The sequence below is a fragment of the Rhinolophus sinicus genome, chromosome 16 (genome assembly GCF_057876585.1).
Source record: "Rhinolophus sinicus isolate RSI-liver-muscle chromosome 16, RSI-T2T, whole genome shotgun sequence".
NCBI lineage: Eukaryota > Metazoa > Chordata > Mammalia > Chiroptera > Rhinolophidae > Rhinolophus > Rhinolophus sinicus.
The window spans coordinates 193,014,197-193,029,843 of NC_142516.1; the positions used below are offsets into that span (position 1 = coordinate 193,014,197).

Genomic DNA, 15,647 nt, shown 5'->3' on the forward strand with positions numbered 1-15,647 from the left:
TTCCCATGAAAAAGCATCAAGGTTTTAATGTGATTCCATGTTACCAGTTGCAGAGAATTTTTCCTTTATAGTCATTATTGTCAAAACCCTGATTTTATACATTAAAAAAAGAGCAGAATTATTATTTCATGGCAAAATATTGCACTAAATTTAACACTAACATACTTAATGCATGATTTTGTATCTTGTACGTCTTAGGTCACATTCAATATTTTATAAATGACCAAATTTAACTGAGCAGATTTTTTCACCAACAATTAATGCTTGCAATTTTTCAGTATTAATCTTTTAGTTTGATCTTATTTAATGCTTCTTCTAAGGTTCTACATTCAATTCAATATTCCCAACGTGCTGCACAGTTGTGCATTTTATCATACATGTTTTCAATAAGAAATCTTTGGTAAAATTCTGATTTTGCTGAACCACATTCTCAACTGTTCTTTTTAACTCTTTTCCAGTCCAAAATTTCTAATGTGAAATATGCCTTTTCTCCTCAGGACTGTTTTTCTTAGTGTGAGATCACGTGTTGACTAGGGAAGATGCACTCACTGAAAAGATTAGTTCATTTGAGACACTGAGTGCTTTATACAGTGTGAATCCTGATGTGTCTTACAAGTGTTACACTATTAATATTTTCCATTTTTTTATAGAATAACTAATTCAGCATAGTTTATCTGCTATTCCTCAAGAGGCTCTGTCCTCCTAGTAGTGGATTTTTTCCACTTATGTCTTGTTTTAGCAGTTACCTGACACTCAATTTTCTTGTGCATATCGACAGTGGTGCTAAGTTGAATGATAGTGCACAATGATTACAGATCTAGAATTTTTCTCCTGTGCAGTTCACTAATTTGTTTAAAGAATAAATTATAAATGAAGATATTTCTACACTGATTACATACACAGAATTTCTCTGACATTTCTCCATTTTACTAGTTAGAACTGTACATACTCAAAAACATTCTTCCACATTCATTGCATTTAGTTTCAGTTCTCCCATGTCATATATTATCTCCCAGATCAGTCCATTGTCTAAGGATTTTTGTCACATAGATGCCATACATATGGATTCTCTCCATTTGGAATTGAACAAAATAATAAGGATGAATAAAGGCTCTTCCACATTGATTACAAATATAGTGCTTCTTCAATGTGTGAGTCCTCAAGAGTGTTTAGAATTGGAATCTATGGGTGGTGAGTTTTCTACATTTATAACCTTTATACTGTGAGTTCTTTCATGTTGTCTAAGGTTAAAATATTTACTGAAGGCTTTTCCACACAGGTAACATTTATATGGTTTCTCTCCAGTGTGAATTCTCTTATGTGGTCCAATGTTGTATCTTCTATTGAAGGCTTTCCCACATATATTGCATTCATATGGTTTCTCACCAGTGTGAGTTCTCTCATGTCGTCTTAGGACAGAAGAGTAATTGAAGGCTTTCCCACATAGATGACATTCATATGGTTTCTCTCCAGTGTGAGTTCTCTCGTGTCGTTTAAGAACAGAAGAATCAGTGAAAGCTTTCCAACATAGATGACATTCATATGGTTTCTCGCCAGTATGAGTTCTCTCATGTCGTCTAAGGACAGAAGATTCAGTGAAGGCTTTTCCACATCGATGACATTCATATGGTTTCTCTCCAGTGTGAGTTCTCTCATGTTTTCTAAGGTGAGAACAATGAGTAAAGGCCTTCCCACATAAATGACATTCATGTGGCTTCACTTGTGTGTGAGTTCTCTCATGTTGTCTAAGGTAAGAAGTTTTACTGAATGTCTTCCCACATAGATGGCATCCATATGGTTTCTCTCCAAAGTGAGTTCTTTCGTGTTTTCTAAGGTCAGAACAATGAGTGAATGCTTTCCCACATAGATGACATTCATGCGGTTTCTCTCTAGTGTGAATCATCTCATGACGTCTAAGGTTAGAACTTTTACTGAAGGCTTTTCCACATAGATGGCATCCATATGATTTTTCTCCAGTATGAATTCTCTCATGTTTTCTAAGATCAGAACAATGAGTGAAGGCTTTCCCACATCGATGACATCCATGTGGTTTCAGTCCAGTGTGAATCATCTCATGTCGTCTAAGGTTAGAACTTTTACTGAAGGCTTTCCCACATACAGGACATTCAAATATTTTGTCTCCATTTTGAGTATTATTGCATTGTCTAACGGCAGAGCTCTGAATCAAGGCATTCCCACGTTGATGACATTCATATGATTTACTTCTAGCCTCAATTTCTTTCTGTTGATTAAAGTAACTGATGGCTTTTCCAAATTCTTGGCTGGTTTGGGGCTTCTTTCCCATTTGAGGGATCCCATACTGAGTCATTGTTAAGATTTCAATAGAATTTTCTCCTAAATCATCACATTCAAAAGGATCCACTTCAGTGTGAAATCTCTGCTTTTTAAAAGGAAATGAGAAACTGTTAAAGCTTTACCCACGTTTATTCATTCCTTCATTCATTTCTCTCTATATAACTTCTAGAGTAATCAATTCAAGGATAGACTCCAGTTAAAATTGTTCCTATTAGCTACATAGGGTATTATTCTCCCACATGCATAAAGATTGTCTCTTTTGTGGTATCCCAACTGCAGATATATCTGATTAATTTTTAGACATTATGTTTCAAAGACTAGATGTATGAGCCAGGATCATGCAATTGTCTGTAAGACCTCAGGTTAATTTCTTCCCTAAAACAAAAGTAATAAAAATGTTCTGCTGTGACATCCTTGATCCCAACTCTAATTAGTCAGGTAATTATGCCAAGTTCCTAACTTACTCAATTCCCAGGACTTTATTTAGAAGAACAGGTTCAGTTCACACCCATAAAACTTACCACTGCACTCATTAAGGATGCGTCCTTGTGGAAATGTTGAATGGATAGCATTTCTTGTTTTTTAAGATAATCTCTCCTACCTGAAATGAGTGGAAAAAAAATAAATTGCTAGAGCTGCTTTAGGGAAACTGAAATGTTGAAGAGACCCAATGCCCTCTTAAGTATGTTTCAAATATTTATACATACATTTGGAAAAAAATTTCGAATTAAGTAATACTCTAAAAACGAGCTCATTAATACTCTAAAAATGAGGCTTCAATAGTTGACATTTTCAAGACCAGAATGTAAGAAAAATAAAATGAAGATGGCAAGTTGTGGAGGAAAAGAGAGGAAAAAATCTCATAGAATAGGATCAGGAAAAGGGACAATTTGTGAATTTTCTTAAAAATAAAAATCGCACTTTTATTGACAAGCTAAGGCTATAACAGTTTCAAACAACAAAAGAAATAAGCAGTCCCAAGACAATGGAATGTAAAATTCCAACAGACAAGTTAATACTCTTTACCCTCACTCCCATCCTCAGCACTATGCGCTCCAACCTCCTCACAGTCCTTCTTAAGGGCAGGAATGTCCTCATGGTGCTTCAAAAAAATCCTTTCTCCAAGCCCTCACGCATGTGAACAAAGGCACGCCTGGCATACATCAGATCAGACTTGTGATTCAGCCGTACCGAGGCCTTAGCAATAGCTGTGGTGTTGCTCAGTATGCACACAGCTCGCTGTACTTTCGCCAGGTCTCCACCAGGTACAAAGTGGGAGGCTGGTAATTAAGCCAACTTTGAAGCCAGTGGGGCACAAGTCCACAAACTGGATGCTGTGCTTGGTCTTGCTGGTGGCAATGGCAGCACTGGTATCTTTGGGAAGCACGTCATCACAGCTGAATAGGTAGCAATCCATGTATTTACCATGTAAAGGGTCGAATTTTGCCATCTGGTTGGCTGGCTCAGAGCACACACTGGTGATCTCTGCTGCAGTAAGCTGCTCACGGTAGGCTTTCTCAGCAGAGATGCCAGATGGAAGTGGATATGTGTATAGGGCACTAGGTTGTTCTGGAATTCTGTCAGATCAACATTCAGGCCTCCATCAAACCTAAGGGAACCAGTGATGGAGGACACAATCTGTGTAAGAAGGTGCTTAAGGTTAGTGGAGGTTGGACGCTTAATATTGAGGTTTCTACAACAGATGTCATAGATGGTCTTGTTGTCAACCATGAAGGCGTAATCTGAGTACTCCAGAGTTATAGGGCTGAAATAGAGCTGTGAAAATCTGGGGTGAGGACAGTGGGGGAGGGTGAGTACAGGGAAAACTCCAAGTACAGAAATATAACCTTCCAGAAAGCCAAAGATACTGAGAGACACTTGAATGGAAACTGATACCTGTAAGGTATAATGACATCTGAAGAATTTGTCCCATGACATCACCTACGTTAAAAAAAAAAAAGACTAAACTGAGTTATTTTCATTTGCTCATTCTTGGGGCCTACTCACTCATTGAACAGGCTCCTTCTTTTACTGAAGCACGGCTTCTGGGAGCTTACCTGGACCCTGGCCTGGCAGAAAACCAATCCCTTCTCTTGAAAGTTGCTCTCCTTCCTCCAAATGGGAAATCACATCTGATTTGTACAGTTGACTGCCTGTTTGTAGGCAAAATATATATGTGTTTTGAGTTCTGTGCTGAGAACAGTGCATGATCATCAATACAGGGTCAAGTAACTAATGAGGAAGAATAATATAACCTCTGAAGGTCAGCCCAGAGAAGAGTATGTTGAAAACGACATAGATAGTTCTTCACCAGCAAAATGACAGCTCTTGAAATTGTTCCAAAAGATACTAAGGTCCTATCATTACTGATGCCCGTGCCCAAGTTCAGAGACACTCTGCAGAATCTTCAATATTTTCATTCAGTGAGAAAATATAAGTTTTTATAGTGTATGACTATTATGTCCAAATAAATACAAACGCCACTGGAAAAATCTAGGTTCAATGTGGAAAACAATTTGTTATTTTTAATACTGTGGTCTGATCTAACCTGTCCCTGCAGCAAAATAGTAATTAAAAAAAAAATCAGTATTTACTTTCCCATTCAAAAAACAGTGAATTCCCACCACTGCTGGAGTGTTGGGCGATTCAATAGCAAGAAAGACATGGGATTGCAAACTAAATATATGTAAAAAGTAAGGGAGATTGCTGTCAGGTAGTTGTGGGAGTTATGAAGAAGCCAGACAAAGTTTTGAGTAAGAAATAGGAAAGCTTTTTGATATTCTTCTAGAAATAATTTAAAAATACATACATACATAATGTGTATTTAGACTCACCAATTGAGACCAGATGACTAATATTCTCCAGCATTACATCTCTGAATAGTTTTCTCTGGGATGTGTCCAGCAAGGCCCACTCTTCTTGGGTGAAGTCTACAGCTACATCCTCAAAGGTCAATGATTCCTGAAATATTATGGACACTGTTTCAGACAGAGCTATCTCTGCCAGTCTCTAGGGGAGGATGGCACAGGTGACAGCATTAAGGAAGTGGTGGGTGAGTTTATATAGAAAGCTCAAATAGGATTTTGGGTCTGGTCACAGCATTCTCAGTGCTAACCTGGACATCTGACTTTCAGATATACTCACAGAAACATACACACTGTAAATACCTAAAACTTCATTATAAAGAAGTATCACGTGAGGTATGGCATAACATAACCCAGATATTTCCCAATAAATTTGTAATTCTGACTTCAAAATCATGATATTGTAAAGTTTTCATTTGACAATTTATAACTAAAACACTCTTCTTGACCAATTTCAAGTAAATCTCATCACAAGGGATGCAATACCCATGATCTGCCACTTTTTAAGCATGACTCTAGTTATATTATTCCATTTTATCACCTCAGTTTTCTCATCAATGAACTGGTTTAATGGTTGTTATGAATTCTTAAAGATCCAATGGGCTAATGTATAAAATGATAACTATCTAGCAAACCACACTCAATGCAAGTTCTATGTTTTTTATTCAGTAAAGGGCAGAAAGTGTGGAAGCAATGTCCACAATTCTGTAAAATTGAATACAATTCATACAGGACTTGGGATCAGCAGGTATAGCTTTTCATCGCCACACAACTCAGGTGTTCATTATAAAGTATAAGGATAAATGGTTTAGTAGACAAGCCAGAGGCTGAGACTTTGATACTGAAGGACAGTGTTATCCTGACTCTTCCTATGGTCTAAGGCCTCTCATTCGCAATGTTCTGGGACCTCCACATGTCAGTATCATTGTCATGCTGTCTCTCTGTTCAAGCATACCTGAAGCCACTTGATTATTTTTGCCACATCAGTTCATCAAAAATTTCCACAGGGCTATAAGCTGTACTCTGCCTCCTGTACTCTTTTCTCCTGAATCACAGCCAAACTCAGGGAAACAATACTCCCTATGCATTGCTTCCACTTAAAAAATTTGAACAAAGGGAAATCACAAAGAAAGTTCATGATTTAGGACATGGGTAATAATGAGAATTTTAGTGTTCTGTATAAGAAGTTTTCAGAAAGCACACATTCTATCAAAACTTTAAGAGGTTAAAAATTTGAAAAACTAAATGAGTAACTCCTCATTGCCTATCTGGCATAATCATTATTCATTTTCCCTCAGCACTAGTCAGCACTCCCCCAGCACCTGTAACACTGGACTGATTGAGCTCACCGGTGGAAACACTGGCCTCCCTTCTGGGCTGTGGTGCTCTGCTCCTTCCTCATCTCTATCACCCACAGTCACTGCAATCCTAAGGCCATTACAGTCAGTGAAATGGTTAATGTATAACTTTGTTTTGGCTAACAAGGCCCTGAGTTGGACGAGAACAAGAAAACCTTTCTTATCTTGTCTGTGAAAACACAGCATTTACAGAGGCTGGAATACCTTAGTGTGATATTGGGAAAGAGATCACCACTCACTGAGTCTTTGACCCAACATGACCATTATAGATTTCTTGGGAAACTTAACTGAAGCTCAGATCCTTGAAAAATCTCCTGAGTGCACTTAGAACCTCAATGCCTGTAGGAAAAATATACACACATACTAGAAATAGAGATACAATCTCAGTAGATAGAGTAATTCCCAATTCACCTGTGACTCCATTGTCACTAGCTCAGCTGCCAACCCTCTTCTGGGTTTTCTTGACACACAGTCCAAGCCGTCGGAGGCAGAGCTAAGGAAGGAGAAAGAAGTCATGAGACACCCATTGTCCACAATTTCCAGACCAAACTGTCATGAAGCACCTTTTGTGCTGTGATGCTCTACCTGGATGTAACCCTGAACCCAACCAGCAGAAACAGGCAGTGTTCTCTAAGAGAAACAGGGAGCGCTCTTCTCTACTAGGGTCCAAAGTAAGAAGGCTATGAGTGCTGCTGCTAGTAAAGATTATACAAGTACCTTCAACTACGAGAAGAATATGAAACCATTGAGTTTTTGTGTGACAGTTAACCCAAGGTGTTCAGAAGATTTCAATTCCCTCAATTCCAAAACACACACTCATGTCACATGCATCTCCACCTCCAGAAACCACTGTGGAATTTCTCAGGCTTAATTATTCTTACTTTGTACACTAGCAATTTCTCCAACCCCGTCCCAACCCTCTGGTGCCTCAATTCATTCCGACTATTCCCTTCCCTTGGCCCCCAGATACACATGACCTAAGTAATTTGTCTCCTCCAAATGAGGTTTCCAGGAATATTATCACTCCCTCAACTCTGACTTTTTGATTTGTGCTGCAGGAATTTGGTCATGAACCAAGAGAATTAAGAAGACACTTTATGATAGGTCTAATCAATCCTGTTACTTATTCGCTGGAGGAGTCCAAGGCAGCAACTTTGCAAACTTACCTCTTAAGATCCCCTGAATCAGAAAACAGCATGAGTATGTGGGTTATGGAGCTACTGGCGTGTTCAACAATCCTCTAGGGCAGTAGGCTCCAAAATTATAGAGAGAAGACATTTTAAGAGGAAATTTAGTTGTTTCACCTGATATGTTAGAAAAGTGGTAGCTGAAATGCTGCCCTTCACCAATCATCATTAGCTGCAACTTCCCTTAATTTCATTATTTCAGTGTGAAAGTGTTTATAAAGTGTAACTGGCCCCCTAGAACATCAATAATAATGTGTAATTCATGGACAAGTGATGATAATGAGTCATTCACTAACAGAAGTAGCTTTAACTAACCCATTTGTAACAGCAAAGTTTTATTAAACGTGACTCTCTGCTTAGAGATTTACATACACTTGCTTATGTTTTCCTCAAAACGATCCTGCTGATTATGGTTCATTTATCAATTTACTAAATGACATGATCAGAGGTTCAGAAAACATTAGTAATATGACAAATTCACATGCACACAAGTATATAAAATGCATATAAGTACATATTAGAAAGGGACCCAGGTGTAATTTAAATTTTCCTCTGCCTGTCTCCTATGCTCAAATTCTTTAAGGGTTACACACACCTAGACTTTACTTGGAATAGTACCTATAACATTAAAATCAGAGGCCCCACACTGTTTTTTCAACATATTCTTGCTTTTTCTCAAAATGACTCCCCACCTCCACGTTCTCTATCACATAGGAACCACCGCAGTGACCCAATTCCTAACAATTAGCGTCCAACTCTCCTCATTACCGCCCAGTTTAATTCAGTTACGCATTTCAACAGGTATTTACCAAGACCAACATTATTCCCTATGTCCTTTTGACTATTTACCACATCTGCTGAATAAGACCATAAAGGAAGGTGACTCCAAATATCTGCCTTTTCCGTGACTGCAGCTGACAGCACAGGACTAGGATACGGACCCTCCCTTAAACATGGAGTGACATCTCATAGAGACTTTGAAATATATCTGGAAACTCCACTATGTGTTGATAAATAACCAATCTTCCATAATCCCAAAATATTTCAAATCTCCATGCCTTTCAACTCACACATTCTCACACTCCCCTCATTTTCAATACAAACTTCCTACTAAGTAGATGTATCATATAAGTTGACAAATTACCTCAGTGTAACATCAGAAAATGTACATATATTCCTGCACTTGTACCCTTGAGTTACTCCTCTCCCACTCCTGGCTAAGATCAATGTCTCTGATGGAACCATGTTCTCTTCTGTTTTGTCAGGACCTTATATTAATTAAAAAGTCTATTTCCTTTAGCAACAATTTCTCCCTCTTGCCGCAATGCATCCCCTCATCACTGAAACCCATTAATCTCTTCCATCTTCAAACTAAAACCTCCTCTGAAGTTCTTTCCTCTTAGCGTTCTTCTCTCCTGTTCCTGCCTTTACAATTGCACTTAGGGCTGAAGGTGCAGCTACCGTACACTCATGTCTCCCTCACCATTTGACTTTCTAACATCACCAATGACATCTGCTCAAATAAATGCAATGCATGCGCTTTTACATGGAACCAAATAATAAGTGCACCATGACCTCTTTGGGGGAATATACTTTTCCCTAGGTTTCTGTGACATCTCAGTCTACCAAATAAATGTCTTCAAAGTAATGTAGTCATTCCAATTCCGTATCACTGGAGAACTACAGTACGACCTCGGTTTTTTAATGTAATCCACGAGTTCTGAAACGTTTGAAAACAGCCGACATCTAGGCCTCAAGATCTTGCACTCAGCGGAAGCCGTGTGACATGTTTGACTTCTGAGTCGTGTTCGAAAATCGAAGTGTTTACTTCCGGGTTTACGGCATTCATAAACCAAAATATTCATCAACAGAAACGTTCAAAAACCAAGGTACCACTGTATTCGAATAATTCTGTTGGAAGATCTCAAGACCCCATCGTATTCCTTAATCCCTTCCCACTCATGTACACTGTCCTGGTGTGCTCACATGTTTATTCAGTTGTTTCCATTTCTTCCATTACTTTTTCTAAAGTGAAACTGACAAAACTCATGTCTGAGCTCCATTTCTGAACTCTTGTTTCCATTTGCAAGCCAATGTGCATTTAAAATGAAATATGTCTCAGGACATTACTTCCCACTCCCCCAAATGTTATTCTTTATCTAGTCTGTAATCTTTTTGATGTCTCCACCAGATATCTAAGGTTTGAACTGCTGTATACTCTCTCAGAACGTCACAAACAAAATGTACTATTGCTATCATTTCCACAATGTTCTCTATTATCATCCTTCATTTCCACCCAACTCTACAAACACAATTACCTACCCCATGCTTATTTCCTTCAATTTCAGTTAGAATGTCACTTCCTAAGAGTTCCCTCACTGAACTACTAATAAAGTCAATGCTTCCCTTCACAGATTCATTTACAAAATAGAGGAGGTCTATCTCTCCCAGAACCCAGTACACACCAGAACCCAGACAGATGGAAATACAATGAAGCCGAATCATACTGAGGATACTGCCACAACATTCAAGAGTTCAGAGCTTCTTTCTCGCTCTAGAAAACAAACCATTTTGATGGTGGGCTCTCTTTTAATGCAGCGGATAACCGCATCAGTGCTACAAGCCAAAGGGAAATCTGATTAACTTGGGTTCCGATCAAGTAAATCCATCAAGAATGCCTCAGTAAAGAAGTATTTTCCTTATTAGATAAAGTAGATGAAATTAAGGAAAACAAATATATTATTTCTCCATTTCTTCTAAAAGCCTCAAAAGCAACTTTCATGCCTTTCCCCCGAGACTTCACTGTTTTAGGGATTTTGGTTGTTGTGGGCAGCACTGTAGAGAATATGCAGCAAGAGAATCTGCCTTGCCCTTTATTTATAAGAGGATTCTAATCTATCAGTATATTCTCAGGCTGCAGGCATCATTCTGACACTACATAAATATTTACGCTGAACATATTTTCAAGGAAAAGACATTTCACGGATACAAAATGTGCATTTTTACCAACAAGCAAGAAGTAGCCCATGCAGTGCATGTCTCTCAAATTCAGATTTAGATGATGTCCCAAAACCTATAAATCTACGAGCTTCAATATCCAGAGGGTACCCAGAAAATGTATACATGTTTTAGGAAAGGAAAAAAAATGTATTAAAATTGTAATAAGATATACCAATAACAAAAGATGAATACAAGTCACGTTTGACTTCTGCAATTCCAAGAGGTGCTCAGAGTCGTTATCATCAGTGTCCAGACACCTCTGACTATGGCGAATTACTGCATGAGCAACATTGACCAAACTGTCCACTTGTATCGCTGTGCATGCTGTTTCAATTTCTTCACACAGTACAATGTGTCTCCAACTTATCATGAATGCAGACAGTTTTTAGACGTGTTGGAGGTTCTGTTGTATACTCACGCCTCCACTGTTGTTGTACTTCCACAATGTTCTTGAATTTCAAATACTACTTCAAAATGGTCTTGCGCTCCTTGAACGACCGTACTTCCGCCATTTTCTGACTGGCCTGCCTGTCGCATGGTAATGCTAGCATTCATTTCATTAACGCCATCTTTTGAGTGAATGTCATGCTACGCATTGCTACTGTAATTCAATTCAACTTGAAAAGTAATACATAAACATCATCTCTTAAAATGTGTTTACATTTTCTTGGCAACCTTGGTATTACAAATTCCCAGAATGGCCAGCGTCAGCACTCATTTTACTGTCTTTTTTTTTCCTTTTTAAAAAAAGTGTGGTAAAACAACTATAACACAAAATTTAACATATTAACCGTTTTGAAGTGTACAGTTTGTGATGTTAAATACATTAAATTCAGAATGTGTGCCACTACCACCAACACATCCATCTTCATAGGTTTCTGCGTCTTGTAAAACTGAAATGCTGAATGCACTGAACAACAGCTCCACATTACTCCCTTGTTCCAGACCCTAGCAAGCACCATCCTACTTTCTATCTCTAAATAGGATACTTTTAAACTGATGTTAAATGTTATGCTAAGTGAAATAAGTCAGACGGAGAAAGACAAATACCATATAATCTCACTTATATGTGGAATCTAAAGAATAGAATGAACAAACAAAACAGAAATAGACTCAGAGATATGGGGGGGGGGAATTAAGGGTTGCTAGGTGGGAGGGGGGTGGGGATGGGGGAGAAGGTAAAGGGATTAGAAAGTACAAATTAGTAATCACAATATAGCCATGGAGGTATAAAATACAGTTTGGGAAATATAATCAGTAATGGTGTAAAGACTTTGTAGGGGGTCAGATGGGTACTTATCTCATTAGGGAGACTACATCATGGACTGTATAGATGTTTGACCACTACACTATACACCTGTAACTGAATAATACTGAACGTCAATTATAACTTTATGTATATCGTGTTTCCCCAAAAATAAGACCTAGCTGGACAATCAGCTCTAATGAATTTTTTGGAGCAAAAATTAATGAGACACAGTCTTACATTATATTATTATATTATATTATTATTATATTATAGATTGGGTCTTATACTATAGTACAACAAGACCAGGTCTTATATTAATTTTTGCTCCAAAAAACGCATTAGAACTGATTGTCTGGCTAGATCTTATTTTTGGGGAAACATGGTATATAGTCACGGGATGTGGAGTACAGCATAGGTAATAGAGTCAATGGAATTGTAATAGCTACGTATGATATCAGAGGGGTAGTAGATTGAGGGATGGGGGTTATCACTTTGTGAGGGGTGTAAATGTCTAACTAGTATATTGTTTTGTACACCTGAAACTAATAAAAAAAAAATTAAATATCTTAAGACATTTCTTTATAGGACATATTTTTTCTGAATAAAACACAGGCAACATATTTTTTGATTTAGGTATAGGCATTTGATACCATAAGGAATACTCTATTTTCTTTTTTTAAATTATACTATTCTGACAGTAAGAAATTTTAGTATGTATTATTCTATATAACCTTTAGGTAATCAACGATTTGATTTTCATGTATCTCTGATATGTTGTCTTTGTCGCCCATTTACTTCAACATTCTCGAGGCAAGTGATGCGCTCCTTTTGTCCTAAGTGAATGTATCTTGCAGGTACACTTAGCACCAAAACTGTATCAGGGAGTGAAATTATACTGATGAATAAAACAGAGAAATCTGACCTTGTGGGGTTAAAAGTCTAGTTTAGAAGCTATTAAAGAAATAATGACAAAAATACTCAGTTTATATATACTGATGTATATAGAAGTGTGAAAGCGCTCTTGAAATGCATGTACAATTCATCTGACACTTAAAAAATTTATTTGGGCAAGACTTAGAAAGTTTGGCAGAGAGAGAAACAGGTTCAGAGGTTTTTGTTTTCAGATGAGGGAGCAGGATATTGTGGATACACACAGAACCTGCTGTGCCCCAGGAAGTGAAAACACACTGGAAGGCAGCTGCGAGGTGAGCTGAACTAGAGAGGATGGTACACTAGTAGATTTTAGGGCCCCAAAGGTCATTGTAATTAGATTGGTCCTTTTTACACCTAGTAGGAATCCACTGGAGAATTGAAAACAAGATAGTGAAAGAAATAGATTTGCGTTTGTAAATGAGGCTTTTGTTGAAGAATGGAGTAAAACAATTAAGAAAGGTTTGATGAATTTTGAGAATTAGATGATGGTTGTCTGCCATAAAGTGTTGGTAGTGAATCTGTGCTGGGGAGGAGAAAGGACATCAGTGAAATAGAAAAGGAAGTACAAACAGAAGAGTAATTATGTCATTTTACTCGTATATTATTGATTACTGACTATAAGTCAGACTTAACGCTACGGGCTGGGCATGCAATTAAGGAAGAAAAACATTGTATTTTCTCCCGTTCATGCATTTAAAGTCTAATAAATAAACATTAAGTTATGATACTGTGTTATTATATAAACCTAAAGCTATGTCAGCTAAATTTTATATTTGGTTGGGCACAGTATAAAGAAGCCCTGTCTAAGGCCTGCCAAATTTACTTAAAAATTATCAGAAGAGAATAGAAGTAGGAAGTATCCCAGAAGTCAGCGCAGGGTAACAGAGGCTGAGAGAGAGGAGGTAAGGAAGTCCCACGTAGTAGAAATGGTGTTCCCTGAGAAGCTGAACACACTGGTGTGTAACTGCCATCAATTGTGCCGGGGGAGCAGACAAGGTCTGCACTGAGAACTGATGCAAGTTGTAAGCCTCTGGGTGATAGTTAAGGCCAACATTTTCAGTGACTTTAAAAACATTTAGAAACCAAAGAAGGAAAAAGGTACATGAGGTTTTTGGCTTTTCAAATGTTCACAAATATGCAGGTATCAATAAAAGTTAAAAGAATAAAAAGATTGAATAATTGATTACAGAATAAAATGAAAAAGCATTTGACAGAAATCAATATAAGTTTTGACAATAAAATGAAGGAATTATAAAGGACTCATGAAAAGACAACACTGGTGATTAAAACAGACCACCTATTCATTTAAAAGCAGTAATTTAAAATGTTAATAAAAATGTTAAAATTTCTATCCTTATTAATTTGTATATGTATGATGAATTAATTTTCATGGAAATGTTTTCAATATTCACTCACTAATAAGAAGAATCTGACGAGGCAATTTTAAAATATAAATTATATATTAAAATCTATCTCCAAAATTGATTTGTGAGAGTTCTCTCAAATATGTAAGGTAAATTGCTCTTTAGGAGAAAAAATGAATCTGTTCTCATTAATCAGGCTAATCCAATGTACATACATGTAGAAAAAATTTAGAAATCAACAATCTTCATTGAGGACATTTTATAAAAAATATTAATAAAATTTTAGCCATTTAGCTATTTATTTTAGCCATATAGCCATTACTGCCATTGGCAAATGCTAATACAACATTGTCAAGTGGAGTTCACACCAGTAAGGAAAGGATGATGCAACACTAGGAAATCTATTATTTTCCACAATTTTAAAGATCTTAAAAAATGAGATCACATCAGTAGACCCTTGGAAAAATATCTGATCTTTAAAAATAATTGAAAATCTTTAAAATTTATGTCAAATGGTGGGGGATGTTTCTTGTTAATCAAGAAAACCTTAGCAGCTATATTGAGCAGCAAAGAAAGAGGCAGTTCCACTAAAGGCAAGACTGAGAAAGGAGCTGGTCAGGGCTACTGCCACTCACCAAGGCACAGACTGTTGGAGTCGGGACCAAGAAGGGAGGAAAGGAGAGGAAATACAATAAGGTGTCAAAGACTTACAATTGTATTTATTCTCAGAAGATGCATCAACTGCAAACTAAAAAAAAAAAGAAAAAAAAAGAGAATCCATTTAAATATCATATTTAAAAATATTTTTTAAAATCAATAAATCTATTCTGAAATACACTGAAATCAATGTTTCTTCTTTAGTAACAATAATTTAAAAAGTAAACAAACACAAAATTCATTTTCTACTTATAACAAAATATTGTAAGTCTCATTTGAAATAAGTTTGCAAACTCATATAAAGTAATTTTAAAACTTTTGGAAGACAAAAATGAGACGAAAAAAGCCTACCAAACCAAATTTCCTAGGACATAGTGACAAAAATCTCAATGAGTGCAGAAAATTGATGCAACCCACATTTAAAAGTCATATGCAATCTATCACATGAGAATTATCCTAAAAGACAATTTTGTCTCAATTTTCATTTGGGGTTGAGGATACAGTCAAAACGATTGGGAAAAAAGAAACAAGAGACAGTTCAAATCACCCCTGAATCTATATTACTTGAAACTTTTAAACAAGTCAAATTAAACAAACATTCTTAAACAATAAATATTAATGAATGGAACATTTTATTATATGGAATAGGTGACACCTTCCAATGGAAAACAAAAAAGCAAAGGATACATTTTGCTTTCATCTTGTAAGACCAAAGTAGG

General features: G+C 36.9%; 2 protein-coding genes across 15 annotated transcripts in view; both read right to left on the reverse strand.

Annotated features, from left to right (window-relative positions):
* FBXO25 (F-box protein 25) overlaps nucleotides 1-15,647 on the reverse strand; it is a 101,923-nt gene that overhangs the window by 81,476 nt on the left and 4,800 nt on the right. The gene's annotated exons all lie outside the window — the stretch shown is intronic.
* The window catches only part of ZNF596 (zinc finger protein 596), a 20,720-nt gene continuing 5,073 nt past the window's right edge, over nucleotides 1-15,647 (reverse strand). For 2 of the 13 annotated variants that reach the window (XM_088793059.1, XM_088793061.1), the window contains exons 2-8: nucleotides 14,983-15,019; nucleotides 6,950-7,031; nucleotides 5,151-5,277; nucleotides 4,374-4,469; nucleotides 4,213-4,278; nucleotides 2,838-2,917; nucleotides 1-2,401 (exon numbers count right to left, since the gene is read on the reverse strand). In XM_088793059.1, the coding sequence (XP_088649185.1) occupies nucleotides 1,160-2,401; nucleotides 2,838-2,917; nucleotides 4,213-4,278; nucleotides 4,374-4,469; nucleotides 5,151-5,277; nucleotides 6,950-6,961 (1,623 nt within the window). In that variant the 5' untranslated portion in view covers nucleotides 6,962-7,031; nucleotides 14,983-15,019 and the 3' untranslated portion in view covers nucleotides 1-1,159. The other 11 variants (XM_088793057.1, XM_088793058.1, XM_088793060.1 and 8 more) reach the window with 10 other exon arrangements.